Below are 19,832 nucleotides of genomic sequence, written 5' to 3'. Positions count from 1 at the left end.
TAGTCATGTGCTTTATTTATTTTTTAGAAGAACATCCTTTAGAAAGTGCCCATTAAGCATTTTCCCCAAAGTTTCATTCCCCTCAGGGTTAGTTGCAATCAAGATGCTTGTGCCTTAGGCCACAGTGCAGTGGAGCATCAATCCCCAGAGGTGCAGCCCATCAGGATTGCAGCACTGCATAGCTATAGTCTTTACAGGCAGAAGAGTCTCTTTTCAAAGCTCTGTTTATCTCCTCATTCCATTCAGCTCATCTTACCTAGTTAGCTACACACCTCTACAATAGGGAAGAATCAATCTTTTCAAATGTTCAAAGGATAACTGACTAATGATATGGTTACTATTTGCTAAAGTCACCTTCCAGGGAAAAGGAAAGACGTAACCTTGGCATCAGAAGGGCCTGAATTCAAGTCTATATTCTGACATTTACTACCTAGATGGTATTAGCCAGACTATTATGTATGGCATCTTTGAAACTCTGAATCAAAGTTCAAAACGCGTGCGTGCGTGCACGTGTGTGTGTGTTTGCACGCACACACATGCATGTGTGTTTATGGTTCTGTGTGTGTGTCCAGAATGAGGGCAAAAAACATGCTGCCAAGATAGAAAAAACAACATGAGTGAAGATGTGAGATCTACTGGGCTGAACCATAGGGACATATAGAAAAGAAAGTAAGAGTTAGATCACGGAGAATAATGAATGTCATTCCATGGCCATGGAAAATATGATTTATCTGAAAGGCAATGCTGAACTTCAATGACAGCCTTTTGAAGGAAGGAATGATATTATCAAGCAGTATTTTGGGAAATTAATATGGAAATGGTATAAAAGATAATGTAATAAAATATATAAACTAAATTTTAAAATACTTTAAGTACATTTAAATTTTTTCATTTAAATTTGAAATAAAAAAGAAAAACTAGAAATACGGAGATCAGTTAGGCTACTGTCCACCTGTAAGATGAAAATGACATAAACTAGAGTGGACAGTGAAATATAGTAGAAAAAGGCCTGTAAGTGAGGAGGCCTAGGTTCAAACTCTCACTCAGCTCAGCTAAACCGGTGTATATGGTCTTGGGCAAACAACATAACTTCAATATGGCTAAGATTCCTCATCTGTGAAATAAATGTGTTGGACAAGATAATATTTATTGAATCTTATTATAAAGGAGTAAAATGAAAGAGATACCACAAAGGAAGAATCAAAAGAATTTGATAATTGATTGGATAAGAGGGAGCAAAAGGGAAGGCAGATATCAAGGATGATTTTGAGCTTTCAAGCCTGAAGAAGAAAAATAAGTACCATTAGCTATCAAGTGCTTTCCCAAATGACTAAGAAAGAGCAGACCAGTAAGAATAAAATGAGAAGTGAGAACTCTTGGGTTCCAGCTCTGACTGCCACTTAACTACAATTTTAGGTATATCATTTCATAATCTCCAAGCCTCATTTACTTCATCTGTCAAAATTGTGATAATATGCACTTGTTCTGTCTACTTCATGTGGTTGCTATAATTAAACTGCTTTTTAAATCAACAACAGCCATACTAAATTTGCAATTATTATTTCTAACCTAACACAGTTATTAGGATCAAGTAAGATCATAGAATCTCAGAGTTGGACAGGATCCCAAGAATTGTCTAGTCCAACCAATATATAATTGTTGAGAAAACACTTTACAAACTAATATGTACAAAAGATTAACATGGTTTAAAGAGTGTTATACTTGGGAGTAAAATGGCTTGATAGAGAATTCTAGCTGCCATTTCTTAAATTTGTGACAATGGACAAGTCACATCATTTCACTTACCCTGTTTCTCTGTCTGTACAATAGGAATAATAATAATTCACTACCTTTTTTGTGAGGAAAGTAACTTGTAAAACTTCAAGTACAAATAACTTATTGTAATTATCATTATATTCTGAGAGACAATGTAGTAGAATAGACAGAGAGCTCTCCTTCAAATTAGGAAAAACCCTCAATTCAAGTCTTATATCTGATAAAATTGGCTGTGTGATAATGAGCAAGTTACTTAAACTATCAGTCTCCCCAGGCAAATCTTTAAGACTATAAATTGCAGAGAAGATACCAATCTAACTTGATAGAGGAATTGGTTCATTGGAAACTTTCCAAGTCAATGAAATCACAGGTCCATTAAAAATTTGTCAATAATAACTCCAGCAAAAAAAGCGCCACAAAACTTGTTTTCCAGTTTTAGAAGTTAAAGTCACCTTCTTTAATAATAAAGGAATCTGATGAGAATTATTACTCTTGTCAGATACCAACAGGGAGAAAAAAATGGAAGTATCTTTATCCCTGGAGATAAATTTTGGCCAAGGACCTAAATTATACCCAAGAGTGCAGATTTCTACTGGTAAAACAGTTAAACATTACTGCCAATTAGAAAATCTACTGCTTTTATTTTTGTGAGCTCTATTTTAATCCTCCTAAATAAGTGAAGTCTTCATTCAGTTACTAGAAACTGAAATACTTTCTTGCTTGGATTGGAGAAGATGTGTTTTTATTTGTTTTGTACCATAACTAGGACTGAAGTGTTACCTCCCCTAGAGGTGTTATGAAGCCAAAATGGCATTGGTAGTAACAGTCATGTGAGTCTCTGGGAGCAGAGGGTTATAGAAAGTGGAAAAGGGGGAGAATTGCCAGGAAATAAAGCTTAAAAAAACTTAACAGTGTTCTAGAATAGTTACTATCCCAACCAAAAAAAAAATTCTTAGCACTAGCTTCTTATGAAATTTTCAAAGGCTTAAGTAATTTTATAGATGATTAAGCCATAAATTTTAAAAGTTCAGGGACTGAATGGTCTGCTTCAATCAGTGTCAAGAGATAGTGGACATAAGAGCTGAGAAGAAAACATGCAGAGCTTCAACACCTTATTGAGACTTACTGAACACAGGCCATGTCCCAAATTATAACCTGGGACTTCACCAGATGAGGTATTAGAGGTATCCTACCTCCACACTGATTGCATTTTTATATTCAAAACTCTTGCTAACTTTCAAGGTTTGGCCTGCTCTCAGATAACTATAACTATCTGCCCAGGATGATTTGGGGCTTCCTTTGATATATTTTGTAACAGGCCCAACATGGTGAGATTAGATTGAGCTGGAGCCTTGTACCAAGAATGAGGTTCTATGAAATTAATAAAGAAGGAATACTAAAGAAGGGAGCATAGGTTAGGGAGGATAGGATAGGAGAACCAAGGAATATTTACTTAAACAGATATACTACCAATTTCTGGGATATCCTTTATATGACACCTGATGAAACAGTATTCTACCTAACCCCTTCATTAAAATATCTCCCTAATGCACCTTTTTAAGTTTAAAATTAATATCCAGTAACTCCAAGTATTACATTTTATAAGATTTATTAACAATCACTTGAAACAGAAGGAAAAAAAGGACAAAAGTAAAAGCCTGAATAAAGACACATGAGAAAAATTCTCCTGCCTGGGACTCACCCCACCTCCACAAACTATGATCAGGGAAAAAAAGAAAGCCTGAGAGTGGAGCTACAAAAAATTTTATATCTTCCCTACATTAGCATATAGCATGAGAAGGAACATGGAATTCTGGGAGAGAGAGTCCTGGGGTACAAATCATAATTACACAACTTGTAGGAAAGGTCTTGTAGCAAAACTCAGTTCCATCTGCCAAATGGTCAGGAATTTGGTGCATAATTGGTAACAACAACAGCAACAAAAATCTACATAGTAAATTAATGGTTATACATACCTGGCATCAAGGAACCTTGATCTTAAAATCATGACTGCTTCACAAGTACTTTGTTTGAGCTGCATCTGAATGGAACTGAATTTCCTATGAATTATGCCCACCATCCTCTCAATCTCTTTTGGAGAAATGGGACGTGTTCGACTCTGCTCTCGGAGAAGGTTCATCACATGTGTAGTGAATTCGTTACAGGCCTGTAAAAGGGAAAATCCTTTAAGAGACTAATATTTTAGCTTTTCAAACCCAGAAATCATGTCAGCTGAATTTCTACCAAATTTACTACCATTTTCTTCCAAAAAGCTCTTTTCTGGTACCTCATCACTGCATGGGAATGAATTTGAACTCACTAATACTATATCAATGAAATGTAAACTCTAGTTTATGTTATGTCACCTGTTATGTGAAAGCTGTGCTAGCTAAGTGTGGAGTAGTTCACGACCAGAAAGATAGCAATGAGGAATTAAATGTTTTTATTCACAGCAACTCAATCCCTCAACAAATATTTATTAAGTACCTACTAAAAGTCAAGTGTTACAGTAGACATTAGAGATTAAACACACACATACACACACACACACACACACACAGAGCCCTTGTCCTCAAAGAACATGTATTCTACTAGGGCTATACTACATGTTAAAAAACATACGATATATATGTGAGATAAATATAGTACTATGGGACAAGGAACTAAAAACTGGAAGAATAAGAAAAAGTCTCTTAAAGAGGGCAGGAACTGAGCAGAGTCTTGAAGGGAAGTAGGGCTTTCAACAAGTTGTAATTAGAAGGAAAAGAATTCCAGTCTGTGCAAAAGCATAAATATGGAAGATGCAATATAGTGCACGAAGAAAGGAAAGTGAGTTGTTTTGGCTGAAGTAGAGAATATAGGAGGGGAAGCAAAAACTAATTATTTTGGAATGAGAGACATGGAGAGTTTTAGGTACCAAATGGTGAAGTTGTATTACAACCAATTGGTAGCCATTATAACTTCTTGCACAATGAAGTGAAATACTCAAAGCTGTATAATTAGGAAGATCAATTCAGCAACAATGTGGAGGATGGATCAGAGAGGAAAAAGACAATGCAGGTAGAACAGTTAGAAAGTTACTGCAATTAAACATCTACTAAGATGGGGAAGGTTTGGGATTTGTGTTATCAGAAGAACTCACACTAAGAGCTGATAGCTCTTTTAAAGTATTATAATAAGACAAAAATGAAATTTTATAATTTGTGAGATAATAAACTGAGCCATCTAGGGAAGCAATTATTTTGTAGCTGAACCATGCAAGAAAACTTTACTTTCCAAGTCATAGCACATGGTTTTGCTCATAGTAGCTGCTTAATAAAGGTCCCATAGACTAGCTTGCCTCATAAGAAAATGCTTTTCACCAGATCATTTAAGACTTTTGGCTGTTAAGACCCAGAAGTCACTGTCATGCTTAAGAGTTTTATCATTCAACTAACCTAAGGATTTGTTATACGCCAGGTCTTATCACAGCTGCCCATCAGAATGTGTAAAGATGAATATGACATTATACCTTCTCAAGGAGCTGTCAGTTGAGCAGATAATACATGTAATCAATTAAGTATAATGCAACCAAAAATCTAAAAGCATTTAAGAGCAGGTATATAGTACCCACTGACATATCAGGCACTCTGCAAGGCATAAAGAGCACAAAGACAAAAGTGAAACAGTCCCTGACCTCAAGAAGCTTGCAATATAGTGAAAGGAGATGGGTATATACAAAATACATACAAAGGAGAACTAAGACAGTCTCTGATAAATGCTATTAGAAAAATCTAAACAAAGGTCTGTGAGAATTCTAAGAGGGAAAACTTCTAGCAGAGGAATGAAGGTGTTCAAGAAAGTTTTGATTGAAGAGATCACATTTGAGCTAGGTCTTGGAAGAAAGGAGAGAACTTTGACCATTAGAGATGAAAGAAAGGATATTGCAGTTAAATGGAACAACATAAGCAAAGGCACTGAGGCAGAGAAGAAAATGATATTTTTAGAGAAGAGTAAGTAATCCGTTTAACTGAAGTATATGGTCATAGGACTTTGAACTGGAAGAGTTCTTAAAGATTACCTACTTCAATTTTCTTATTTCACAGACCAAGAAATTAGGCCCGTAGAGGTGAAATGCCTTGGTAGGGTCACAGAAGTAGAAATAGCAGGGCTAGGATTCAAACCCAGGCCTACATTTTCTCTCTCTTGTAATAAAGTTTAAAAAAGTAAATTGGGGTCTAATGATGAAGAACCTGAAAGGCTTAGCAGTAAAACAGAATCTTATTTAACTTCCTCTTTTACAGAAAAATAAAGCCCAGGTAGAGGGTAGAGGAAGTAACATTCAAAATATATAATGAAATAGTAGCAATTGGGATTAAAGTCCAGATCTCCTACTTCAATTCATAATACTATACCATACGGCTTTCCAATTCAGTTAACTAAAATTCCAACAATATGCTGGTAGGATAAGTTCATAGACATCCTAGTAGTAGTATTCCCTCCTAAGAGAGAGGCAAAGAAGCCAGACTAGAAGTTATATGTAGCTTTCCCAGGCTAAATAAGAGAATAAGCATCAGAATTGTTTCAAATTCTGTGGTTACAATATAATTTCAGTCCCTCTCTCTTTTTCAATGTCTCCTAGAATTGTAATCATAAAGTCATTAGAGGGAAGGAAGAACACTGTCTCAATGCATGAATAACTAGCAGAAAGTATGTCCCTACCAAACTGGTATACTAAATTTGCAAACTCAATAAGTCCAAAGCAGAAATATTTATCTTTTCCTCAAAAACATGTCCTTTCTTCCAAATTTTCCTATATCTATTAAAGGCACCAACAGTCTTCTAGATACTGATATAACTATTTTGACACATATAACTATCTGGGATAATTGGGGGTTCAGTATTTTAGGGTCAATAATCTGGTTTGGGAAGGGTAGATCAGCCCAGGGCAGGCAGAGCCAGACCCTGAGATAATGAACACAGACAATATATGATCAATCACAGGACAGTTTGGGTTTAATAACTAAGGGAAAGGTGGAAAGGGGTTTGGGGTATCTAAACTAAAGAATATAAATAAGCCTCCCACCAAATCTAGTTGCTAACCTCAGAAAGATGAGTACCTTCACTGACAGTTACCTCTACCTAAAAGACCCAGTTCCTATAATAAAATACACTTCACTAACCCAAAACCCCTCCTTAGATGATGATAAGAGGCAGTAAGGTTGGAAGGTAAGCAGGAATGGCTTTAGATGTCTAAAGCAGCTCTTTAGGAATATCTCTCAGTCAGTCAACAGGATACACAGGAACAGTTAGTTGGTAAGATGGGTCATAAGGAAAGCCGCAGGAGAGAGAATAGCTAGTTCACCAGGTCCACCCTAGGAGACTAGACAAAACTCAACCTCCAGCTAAACTGTTAGAAGAAGACAATCCTGTCATTTCTCCAGAATTCCAGAACCTTCTTGATTCTGCCTTTTCAGCAGCTCCTGCTCCTGCTCATTTCCTTATAACAATATTCAACTTTACAACTTTGAACTCATCCTCAAAACTCCTAACTCTCCCTCACCACATATATCCCATCAGCTGCTACACATCATTATGTCTACCTCTACAACATTTCCTGAATCTAGCTCCTCTCTATTCACATGGATACCACTCTAGTTTAGACATATATTATTTCTCACATGGTCTACTAAAATAGCTTCCCAATTGGTCCCACTGCCTCAAATTTTTCCCTCTGTTCTGTAGTTGACTCTCCACACTCCTACCAAAGTGATTTTCCTCAAGCAAAGGTCTAACTATATTAGTATTTTTGTAGTATCTCCCTATTAACTCAAGGATCAAATACAACCTCCTCTGTCTGACATTTAAAGTCCTCCACAATCTGATTCTAACCTAAGTTTCCATATTTATAATCAATTATTCCCCTTCATGCACCCTACAGTCTTGTCATACTGACCTTCCTGCTATCTCACATAAGATACTGTCTCACATCTCCATGCTCTTATACAGACTTTCCTCTATGCCTGAAATAAATATGCTTATTCCTCAATTGTTCCTTTTAGAATCTCTAGTTTCCTTCAAAGCTCTCACTCAACTCAAACATCACCTTCTAGATGAAGTCTTTCCTTACCTCAGGGCTGCTAATTTCTTCCTCCCCAAAACAATGTATTTATCTGGTATATTTTGGTGGTAAATGTTTCTAAATGTGCAAGTTGTCTCCGCTGATAGAATATAAACATCTTAAGGGTAATGACTGTTTCATTTTTGTCTTTCTATTTCTGGAGCCTCACAGTTCTTGGCATATAGTAAGTGTTTCATAAATGAATGGTTACAAGGCAAAACACATTTTAAAGTTATAATGATGTTTGCCCTCCCTATCAAAATATTTTACATTGTTTACTCATACTCATATTCATAGATAGTATCTCTGCCCCTATTTAAATGTTTACCATTATATATTGTCCTGTTGACAAATTCCTTCAGATGCTTATATTTTGTTCTGCTACAGTGTTCTTCTGATGCTCCCCTTGGCATAAAGGTAAATCTGTGGCATAAAGGGTTATTCTAGTTAATAAGAAGCTATAAAAGATTTTGTACAAGCTAGAAAGACTTTAAAGATGGGCCTTTTCAAAGACACTATCTAAGGGCTAACCAACATAAATGTGGAAAAGCTAATTGAGGATAAATTGTCCTAGCCATAATAAACCACAGAAATCATTTATTAAGGCATATGTAAGGTACATATAAAAGCATAAAGGAATTATGGATCTCCTTTGATAGAGGAAGCACCCATGCTGATAAAGTTACAGTTACTAGAGGAATTGGTTTAGACATATATTTTGTCTCCATTGACTATAAATTCCTAATTTGAAGATACCATTGCACATAATTTTTGGTACCTTCAAAGCACCCAATAACTACTGATTCTTGATTGACTATATTTTCTCCATCAATTAAAAATCTAAAAAAGCCGAAGTCACTAGAGAACCTTAAGAACTACATCTTCATGGAGTAATCACTGAATCTCAAGGTTAAAAAAGACTTAGACATCTAGTTCAACCTGTGCCTAAGCAGAATCACTCTCTAAGAGACATGCTAAGAGATCATCCAGTCTTCACTTGGAAAATTTCTATTGAAAAAGAACCCACTACCTCCTGAAATAGCTTATTCTAACTCTAGATAGTTCTAATTGTTAGAAAAAAATTTCTTTACATCAAATCTAAATTGCTCTGAGCAAATAAAGTCTAAATTCTCTTGAAAATGACAGCACTTTAAATTCTTGAAGACAATGACTATATTCCTGTTTTCTTTTCTATAATTCCTTCAGTTGCTCATTTTATGGCATAATATTAAATGCTCTCACCATCCTGATCACTAAGAGAGATTTATTTCCTTCTGCTTGGACTGGAAGATGATACTCTAGGTACCTATACTATAAAATAACTCTAGGTTCCTGTAGAGCAGTGTTTCTCAACCTTTCTAATGCCATGACCCTGCAATATAGTTCCTCATGTTGAGTGATCCCAAACCAAAAAATTATTTTGGTGGCTACTTCAAAACTGTAATTTTGCTACAGTTATGATTCAGAATGTAAATACCTGATATGCATTATGTATTCTCATTGCTACAAATTGAGAGGTTGAGAACCACTGCTGTAGAACAAAGAACTAAGAAACTGGGAACTCTAAAACTAGAAGTCCATTTTCTATTCACAAATTGGGAAGAATATAGACTACAAATCTAAACTTTTCAATACTGTGTTATCAATAGGCTCATTTGGGACTTCTCTTTAAAGATAATTAATATAAGAGGTAATGGGGGAAAGGGGAAGATTAATGTATTTACAGTCAGAAGATCTAGAAAGAATAAAAATTCCATTTCAGTAGGGGTAACTTCTTTAACTCCAAACTTATTACAGTCTTCTATACTTTTCCATCATTCTTCATGAAAACTTCATGAAAACTTCATGAAACTTCATGAAAAGGAAATCTCATCATCTTGTAAGATCAAATCAGCCTTGAGGCTTGTAACTCTGCCCCTCTAACTGAAGGATGAGTAAATGAGCTCCAAAACCTCCATTTAAGGAGGAAACCCAGGCCCACTGTCTCTTCATTTTCCATTTATCTGCACTCCTCTTCTTATCAGCTCTTTTTGTGTATTGTCTTCTTCCATTGGAGCATAAGCTCTTTCAGAGCAAGAACAGCCTTCTGTATACTTCACCCAGTGCCTGGTACATAATAAACATTTAATAAATGTTAACTAACTGGCTAACTAGTTTCAAGTCCTGGATCTTCCATACCTATGTAACTCTAGGAAAGTTATAACCTCTTTGAGACTTACTTTCATCTACAAAACAGGGGTAGGAATACATACACTGCATTCCTCATAGAAATACTATGAGGAAACTCCTTTATAAACCTTATAGTACTGGTAAATCTAAATTATTATTGTTATTAGACTTCCCTTAAGCAAGAGCTGACAGCTGTCCCAAATCTTATTAAATCATGCCTTATCTCTCTTCAAATTAGATTGCTGTCTACTTCAGGGATCAAGAGTGCAACTACAAAAACAAATTTCCCTTAGGCCTAAGAACAGATTCATCTTTTGTTATCATCATAAAATACATTGATTTAAAAAGAAAACCTAAAGTTCTTATGTTTATGGAATGACCTATAGCATTATATAGTGAAAAAAATGGCTGTCCTAAAAGTTACAAGAGCAGACTGCAAACCTGACTCTGATTTTTTAAAAGAAAGGTAAAAAAAAAATTTGTTTTTGCCTCTCTTTCCCTATCTGATTCAAATCTTCCAAATCTAGAGGGTTTGGTTGAAAATTTATTTACTTGCTCCATGTTTGGATTGACAATTTTTTAAAAGTTTTAGCACAGATCTATGATCTCATCAATGTAGGACACTCCTACAAGAATAGAACACTTCCAAACTCCCTCCACAAATGCAGATCAGCAACTCATTTGTAATTTATAGCTGTACTTAGAATAACTGGCCCATAACAGTTCAGTAGGACCTCATTTAATATGAACTCAACACAGTTGAAGTCAGGTATACATAATTGGCAATAAAAAAAATAAAGGCAGAAAAATATATAAAATGAGATCCTTTGATTATATGCTAAATCCACACCATTTTCCCAAGTGATGAAAAGTCTTGCAGTAAGTAGTTTGCTCAGTCACACTCATTCTTGCTCTGAGAAGCATTAGTGTGCGTCATTACATTGTTTTACACCAAACATTAGCTCCTACATCAGTCTTTGTCTGGAGTTGGTGCTTGTAACAAGTTGTGCCTGTGTCAGAGGAGTGTTTCTGTTTCATTACCAACATTTAGTTATTAATAGTGGCCCCAAATACAAGAGTAGTACTATGTTGTTAGCTCTGATAAGCCTAAGAAAAGTCATAAAATGAATAGGCATGTTCTTATAAGAAGTATTTATTAAAGAATGGAGTTTGCTATTAAGCACAATTTTGAGCTTACATGAAGGGTCTTAGAATGTACTGGTCATGTAAAATGAGGTCCTATTGCATAGCTAGTGGAACACAATATGGTTGATCAATTAGCACTATGTGTATATAGACACACAAGTCTATATATAAACACATATACATATTTACAATTTAGTGAAATGGCAATACATTTTTAAAATACATAAGGCCAACCATGGCTTTGGTATGGCCTAAGACAAGTTGTTTCACTTGTCTGAGTTGCAGTTTCCTTCTCTTTTTCTTCTATTGTATAATGAGGTCAACAATACTTATACTACCCACACAAAGGCTTGATTCAAGTAAAGTGTTTTGTAAATATTAAAGTACCTTAAAACTTTGAGTTATCATAATCATACTAATAATGGTCTCCTATTGCCATTTTTGGAGAGTCTGGATTAGACAAGTATACCCAGAAAGAATAGAATCTCTTTGGGTTATGTACAAATTGAGCTGCTTTCAAGACATTTGTTACAAAACAATTTATTGCCAATGTCTAGAAGGATATCAATGCTGCACTTGAAGCAAGGTAGGATTCTTACCAATTTGATTCATACTAAGGTAAATCATACAATAATGACAGGGTCAGTGTCTTGGTAAAACACTCATTCAAACCTTCCATATGAATGACACTTGGGATATTAACTCACTTGACTTTTCTGTCTGTTTTAATCTCTACAGAACTAGTTGCCAGCACAAGTTTTCTATGTAGCAGACTGAATTCTACAGACAAGCCTGGGGTAGGAGTGGGATTGGGGGTGAGGACGAGGATTAAAAGCAAAAAGTTTCTGCATCTAAAAACTCATAATTTCCTAAAACATTTGCTGAATGTTTCACATCTGATTAAGTGTGAACCATCTATGAATGCAAATGCTGATTAGCAATTTGGCAATTGCCCAACATTCAAAGAATTCACATAGCTTTTCTTTAAACCAGTAGTTCATACATGATTAATTAGAACATCTCATTTATGTAGTGTGCACTTTAGCTCATTACTCTAAGTAAAATTCGTTAAGTATTTACATTTAGATAATTAAAATCTGGGTACACCCTTAAGAAAGATGCATACACTTCAGGCAAAGTGATTTTTTTTTTCCTTCCTTACACTACAGAAAGTAAATTACAGCCTAATTTACATCAAGGTCTACAACAGTTTCAGAGCAGAACAGAGAATAGTTGATTCCTGATCTTCTAATTCTATAAAAGGTGTAAAAATTCCCTATATGTGAAAGATAGCCAGAAATGATCAAATCATTGCAAACTTGTACTATTGCTTTCAGAAATGTTGTTTTGTTCACCCTTAAGCTCATTCCGGACTGAAAAAAAAAAAAAGTTAGCTACAGACACTACTTCAGGGGCCTCCAATAACTCATAATCTCCTGAGGGGGAAAAAAAGCCCTAGAATACTTCACTAGTAAAATAAACCTAGGAACATAAGGTTAATAAAGAAGTCCATGTTAGATAATTTAATGAAATCAGAAATACTCGTGTGGAAAAAATGGATCTTACAGACACTGACATTCGTGGATGGTATTGGTTCTGAGCTGAAATTTTCTAGAAAATTGATCAAAATATCAGTTGTACAAAACCTGGATTAACCAAAATATTTTGGGAACCATGGAGGGCAGGGAAAGAAATAAATGAGCAGTTCTGGTTATTTTAACTTTTATGTAATGTAATTTAAAATATCTCTTATGTTATAAATATTGGGGCTGAGTATTTCTGAAAAAGCATGTTCTACTTTTCTGTTCCATGGTATACAATAAAATGAACACTAGACTATATTAACAGAAGTGTTTAGAACAAAGGAGGTGACTGCCCCACTATCACACAAATCAGATATCATATGAAGTATTATGCAGTACAATGTACAGATGTAGGCACTAAAATTTGAGAAAATTTTAAAAATTGAATGTATTCAGAACAGGACAAGTGGTATGGGAAGGTGAACAGAAACCATGAAAAACCAGCAACATTCAGCACAGAGCAAAGAAAACTTGAAAGTTATCTCCAAGTAAGGTGATTCTTGACACAGGAGGCATTGAAAGTAGATGGCCTCTGAAGCCACTATCAATGTATGAGATTGTATGACTCAGTGATTCTTAGTAGGATTAAAAACTCCTTGATGATTCAGAATCTTTCAGTGTTGTAAAAGCTTTTATTCTCAACACCTATGATAGATTTATAGATAGATAGATAGATAGATAGATAGATAGATAGATAGATAGATAGATAGATAGATAGAATAGATAGAAAGAATATATGAGATAGAAGGATAGAAATATAAATGGAAAGATAAACTAGGAGTTTGCAAATTATATAGTAGATTCAAGTTCCTCTATACTGATCACATTTCACTTCCTGAAAGTTTTTGTTTTGATTTTTTAAAAACTCAAATACCAAGTAGTTTATTTTTTTAGACTTTTGTGCTTTTTTTCTTGAAATACCAATATACATAATCATAGCTCTAATAACTTTTGGAATGAGAGGTGATCAAGTAAATGAAACTGAATAAACTTTGCTTGAATATAATTAATCTAACCTTTAATCGGCAAAAATTCAGCAAGACTTTCTAGACATCTCGAAAGCCACTTCCTTCTACATCTTTTAAAATACATTCCACTACACATTCATATACTATAATTTGTTCATCTAAGGGCTTGCTGGATCCACAATTGTTTTATGGCCTGGAACACAGTCTAGGGTCAGCTCTGCACTGAGCTTCAGATCCCCTTCGCAGAAAAGTATTTACACTATTAACTAGAGTTTTGTGAAGTAGATTGTTTATAAAATAAAACAACTTAGAAATAGGCATCATTATGAATTAATAAAAAAGGCAAAGAATTAGGATATTTGTATATGAGATGGTTAATTTTATTTTTCATACTTGGGGTTCATAGATGCCATTACTATAAAGGTAGTAAAATAGGTAACTTGGAAAAAAAAGAAAGGATTTCTCAAACCAATGAAGCAAATTTGCTACAAAAGCATATGAGAGTCAAAAATCTTCTCAGGGAAGTGAATGGTAAATTCTTACTTTACTACTTCAAGAAAAATCAGTGACTTAATCGTTTTGGAACCCTTTCCACTGATGAAGAGCTTGAATCTTCTATATCTAAATAGTTTGAAGAGTTGCTGTGGGTAAAAATAATTTATTATCAAGTGGCCAAGTTTGTAGTGATGAATTTCTTAAAACTTAGTTCGATTGGCCTTAGAAGCTCTTCTGGGTTGATAAGACTAGCTGTAGCTTGCCCTCACCTAACAAAACTTTCAGGAATCCAGATGTATCTCTATGATTCATCTAGGAGGATGTTAGTGAAGATGACCTTCTCTGTGATTAGAAAATAGATACAAAAAAAGACTATACTAGTTAACTATTTAATGGAAATAGACAAAAAGTTGAGGGGAGACAGTCTAATAAATCAACACTATTAAAATAAAAATAGAGAAACCTTAAGGACTAAAACATTCTTTTATAAGGACCATGGAAGGTCAAATCATAATTGTTGATGTTATTGTTCAATCATTTTTCAGTACTATCAGATTCTTCATGAGCCCTTTTGGTGTTTTCTTGGCAAAAATATTGGAGTGGTTTGCTATTTTCTTCTCCAGCTCATTTTATAGTTAAGAAAACTGATGCAAACAAGGTTAAGTGAATTGCACAGGATGACAAAACTAACAAATATATGAGGCCAGATTTGAACTCAAGTCTTCCTGACTCCAGGCCCAGGACTCTATCCAGTGTGCCACCTCACTGCCATTAGACCACACACCAGCTATGAACTGATATAAGTCCTTGGGCTCCTGGACCTACTCAGATAACGGGTAATCTTCTCAATTTGGTGAAGGGTAAAAACTCTACTGGTAGAAAGTAACTTCTACCACTTCCTGTTTTCCTAAGAAACTTCGTGGATCCATAGACCTCTCTGATACCCTCTTACACTATGTCCTCTGGAACCACTATTCTAGAATTAATGAATTTCCTTTTAGCCTAGACCTTTTCTTCTCACATTCCTTTCACAATTCTTGGACTCAGAGAAAATGAACTCCCTTGTGGCAGTTTTGATTCCTGGGTAAAATCTCAAGTATAATATATGTTTTTTTCATTTTACAAACACATTGAGTTGGTTTGTTTGCCAAATCCCAATTGCTCCTAAATTATTCCACAATTCTCAAAATTAAAATTATACTCCTTATCATTTTCTTTAAAAACCATTCAGCTTGGGGGCAGCTGGGTAGCACAGTGGATTGAGAGTCAGGCCTAGAGATGGGAGGTCCTAGGTTCAAATCTGACCTCAGACACTTCCCAGCTGTGTGACCCTGGGCAAGTCACTTGACCCCCATTGCCTAGCCCTTACCACTCTTCTGCCTTGGAGCCAATACACAGTATTGACTCCAAGATGGAAGGTAAGGGTTTAAAAAAAAAACCATTCATTTATAATCATTTAAAAATGCTCTAAATTCCCCTTGATTAGAGAAATGCAAATTAAAACAATTCTGAGGTACCACCTCACACCTATCAGAGGGGTCAATATGATAGCAAAGTGATAAACTTTGGAAGGGATGTGGCAAAATTGGGGCATTAATTCATTGCTGATAGAGTTGTAAGCTGATCCAAGTATTCTGGAGGGCAATTTGGAACTATATGCAAAGGGCTATAAAACAACACAAATCTAGGTGATATGAATGAATATTTACAAAAATATAAATTGCATAGACTAACAGAGGAAGAAATAGAATACCTAAACAACCCCATATCAGAAAAATAAATTGAACAAGTCATCAAAGAACTCCCTAAGAAAAAATCCCCAGGTCCAGATGAGTTCACAAATGAATTCTATCAAACATTCAAAGAACAACTAATCCCAATATTATACAAACTATCTGACAGAATAAGCAAAGAAGGAGTTCTACCAAATTCCTTTTACAACACAAATATGGTACTGATTCCAAAGCTAGGCAGGTCAAAAATGGAGAAAGAAAACTACAGACCAATCTCCTTAATGAACACAGATGCACAAATCTTAAATAGGATACTAGCAAAAAAACTCCAGCAAGTCATCACAAGGGTTATTCATCATGACCAGATAGGATTCATACCAGGAATGCAAGGATGGTTCAATATTAGGAAAACCATCCACATAATTGACCATATTAACAAGCAAACTGACAAAAATCACATGATTATCTCAATAGATGCAGGAAAAGCCTTTGACAAAATACAACATTGATTCTTATTAAAAACACTAGAAAGTATAGGAATAGAAGGGTGTTTCCTAAAAAATAAAAATAAAAAATAAATATATCTAAAACCATCAGCAACCATCATCTGCAATGGGGATGAACTAGAAGCCTTCCCAATAACATCAGGAGATAAACAAGGATGACCATTATCACCCCTATTATTTAACATTGTATTAGAAACACTAGCAGTAGCAATTATAGAAGAAAACAAAATTGAAGGTATTAAAATTGGCAATGAGGAGACCAAGCTGTCACTCTTTGCAGATGATATGATGGTCTACTTAAAGGATCCTAGAGAATCAACTAAAAAGCTAGTGGAAATAATCAACAGTTTTGGCAAAGTTGCAGGATACAAAATAAACTCCCATAAATCATCATCATTTCTATATATCTCTAACACATCTCAGCAGCAAGAATTAGAAAGAGAAATTCCATTTAAAGTCACCCAAGACAATATAAAATACTTAGGAATCTATCTGCCGAGACAAATATAGGAAATATGTGAACACAACTACAAAATACTCACCACACAATTAAAACTAGATCTAAACAACTGGAAAAACATTGATTGCTCATGGGTAGGACAAGCTAACATAATAAAAATGACAATCCTACCCAAATTAATTTATTTATCAAGTGCCATATCCTTTGAACTACCAAAAACACTTTTTTACCAAATTAGAAAAAAAAATAACAAATTTCATTTGGAAGAACAAAAGATCAAGGATATCCTGGGAAATCATAAAAGAAAAACGTGAAGGAAGGTGGCCTTGTAGTCCCTGATCTCAAACTATACTATAAAGCAGTGGTTATCAAAACAATATGGTACTGGCTAAGAGACAGAAAGGAGCATCAGTGGAATAGACCTGGGGTAAGTGACCTCAGCAAGACAGTCTATGATAAGCCCAAAGATTCCAACTTTAGGGACCAAAATCCACTATTTGATAAAAACTGCTGGGAAAACTGGAAGATAGTAGGGGAGAGATTAGGTTTGGATCAACATCTCATACCCTATACCAAGATAAACTCAGAATGGGTGAATGACTTGAATATAAAGAAGGAAACTATAAGTAAATTAGGTGAACTCAGAATAGTATACATGTCATATCTTTGGGAAAGGAAAGATTTTAAAATCAAGAAAGAGTTAGAAAAAAATCACAAAATGTAAAATAAATAATTTTGATTACATTTAAAAGGTTTTGTACTTAAAAAACCAATGCAACCAAAATTAGAAGGGAAGCAACAAATTGGGAAACAATCCTTATAACAAAAACCTCTGACAAAGGTCTAATTACTCAAATTTATAAAGAGCTAAATCAATTGTACAAAAAATCAAGCCATTCTCAGATGGATAAATGGGCAAGAGACATGAATAGGCAATTTTCAGTTAAAGAAATCAAACCTGAAAATGTGTTCTAAATCTCTTATAATCAGAGGGATGCAAGTCAAAACAACTCTGAGGTATCACCTCAAACCCAGCAGATTGGCTAACATGACAGCAAAGGAAAGTAATGGATGCTGGAGGGGATGTGGCAAAGTTGGGACATTAATGCATTGCTGGTGGAGTTGTGAATTGATCCAACCATTCTGGAGGGCAATTTGGAACTATGCCCAAAGGGCACTAAAAGACTGTCTGCCCTTTGATCCAGCCATAGCACTGCTGGGTTTGTACCCCAAAGGGATAATAAAGAAAAAGACTTGTACAAGAATATTCATAGTTTGTGGTGGCAAAAAATTGGAAAGGATGCCCTCCAATTGGGGAATGGCTGAACAAATTGTGGTATATGTTAGTGATGGAATACTATTGTGCTCAAAGGAATAATGAAGTGGAGGAATTCCATGGAAACTGGAACAACCTCCAGAAATTGATGCAGAGTGAGAGGAGCAGAACCAGAAGAACATTGTACACAGAGACTGATACACTGTGGCACAATCGAATGTAATGGATTTCTCCATTAGTGGCAATGCAATGATCCTGAACAACCCGGAGGGATCTACAAGAAAGAACACTATCCACATTCAGAGGAAAAACTGTGGGAGTAGAAACACAGAAGAAAAACAACTGCTTGAATACATGGGTCCAGGGGGATATGATTAGGGATATAGACTCTAAATGAACATTCTAGTACAAACAGCAACTAGAAATAGGTTCTGATCAAGGACACAAGTAATACACAGTGAAATTGTGCGTGGACTATTAGAAGGGTGGGGGAGGGGAGGAATGGAAAGAATATGATTCTTGCAACCAAGGAATAAAGTTCTAAATTGACTAAATAATTTTTTTAAAAAACACCACAAATCCTCTGATTCAGTAATACCACTACAAGGTATATATACAAAAGAGATTTTTTTAAATGGGAAAGGATCTACTTGTACAAAAACATTTATAGTTACTCTTTTTGTGGTGACAAAGAATTGGAAACTAAAGAGATGACCATCACTTGGAGAATGACTGAACAAATTGTGATACATAATGGTGATAGAATACTATTGTGCTATAAGGCATGATGAACAGAATGATTTCAGAAAAAACTGGAAAGACCTATGTCAACTGGTGCAGAGTGAAATAAGCAGAACCAGGAAAACATTGTACACAGTAATATATGCAATATTGTAGAATGATCCACTGTGACAGATTTAGCTACTATCAGTAATACAATGATCCAGGACAATTCAAGGAACTTATGACAAAAAATGCTATCCCCCTCCAGAGGAAGAACTGTTGGGAGTCAGAATGCAGATAAAAACATAAGATTTTTTACTTGTTTATTTCAGTTTATGTTTGGACATCTTTAAAAATAATATTCACTTACAAAAATGAACATCATGAAAATATTATGTATGATAATGCAGAAAAATAAAAAATATTTTTTAACCATCTATCTTCCTAAATTCCCTATTTCTATCCAGAGCATTATCCTTAACAATCATGAAGTCATCTCTGGACTCTTCACTCTCCCTCACCTCCCAAATCCAATCAATTGCTAAGTCTTGTCTATATTATTTCTATGATATTTCTTACATCTGCTCTCTTTTTTCCACTCACATAGCCACCTGCTACTTCAGTTCAGAGACTCATTACCTATTTCCCAAACTACTAAAATAATTTGCAATTTGTATTTCATGCTGGTAACAAAATAATGTTCCTGAAGAATAAGTCTGACCATGTTGATATACTACTAAAAATATTTCCATGGCTATCTATTGCTGTTTGGATAAAACTCCTCAAGTTAGCATTTAAAGTCCTCTTTGATCTTGGTTCAACTTACCTTTCTAAAGTTATCTAACTTTGTTCCCTTTCACATGCATTCTAGCCATACTTGCTATTCTTTAAACTCAG

General features: G+C 35.0%; 1 protein-coding gene across 4 annotated transcripts in view; it reads right to left on the bottom strand.

Moving 5' to 3' along the window:
* Nucleotides 1-19,832, bottom strand: part of PBX3 (PBX homeobox 3) — a 288,415-nt gene that overhangs the window by 46,540 nt on the left and 222,043 nt on the right. For all 4 annotated transcript variants that reach the window (XM_056812157.1, XM_056812159.1, XM_056812158.1 and 1 more), the window contains exon 5: nt 3,753-3,943. In XM_056812157.1, coding sequence (XP_056668135.1) covers nt 3,753-3,943 — 191 coding nt within the window. The remainder of the gene's footprint in view (nt 1-3,752; nt 3,944-19,832) is intronic.

Source organism: Monodelphis domestica, chromosome 1 (genome assembly GCF_027887165.1).
Source record: "Monodelphis domestica isolate mMonDom1 chromosome 1, mMonDom1.pri, whole genome shotgun sequence".
NCBI lineage: Eukaryota > Metazoa > Chordata > Mammalia > Didelphimorphia > Didelphidae > Monodelphis > Monodelphis domestica.
The sequence above is the reverse complement of the archived record's forward strand: the minus strand, read 5'-3'. Positions and strand labels throughout refer to the sequence as shown.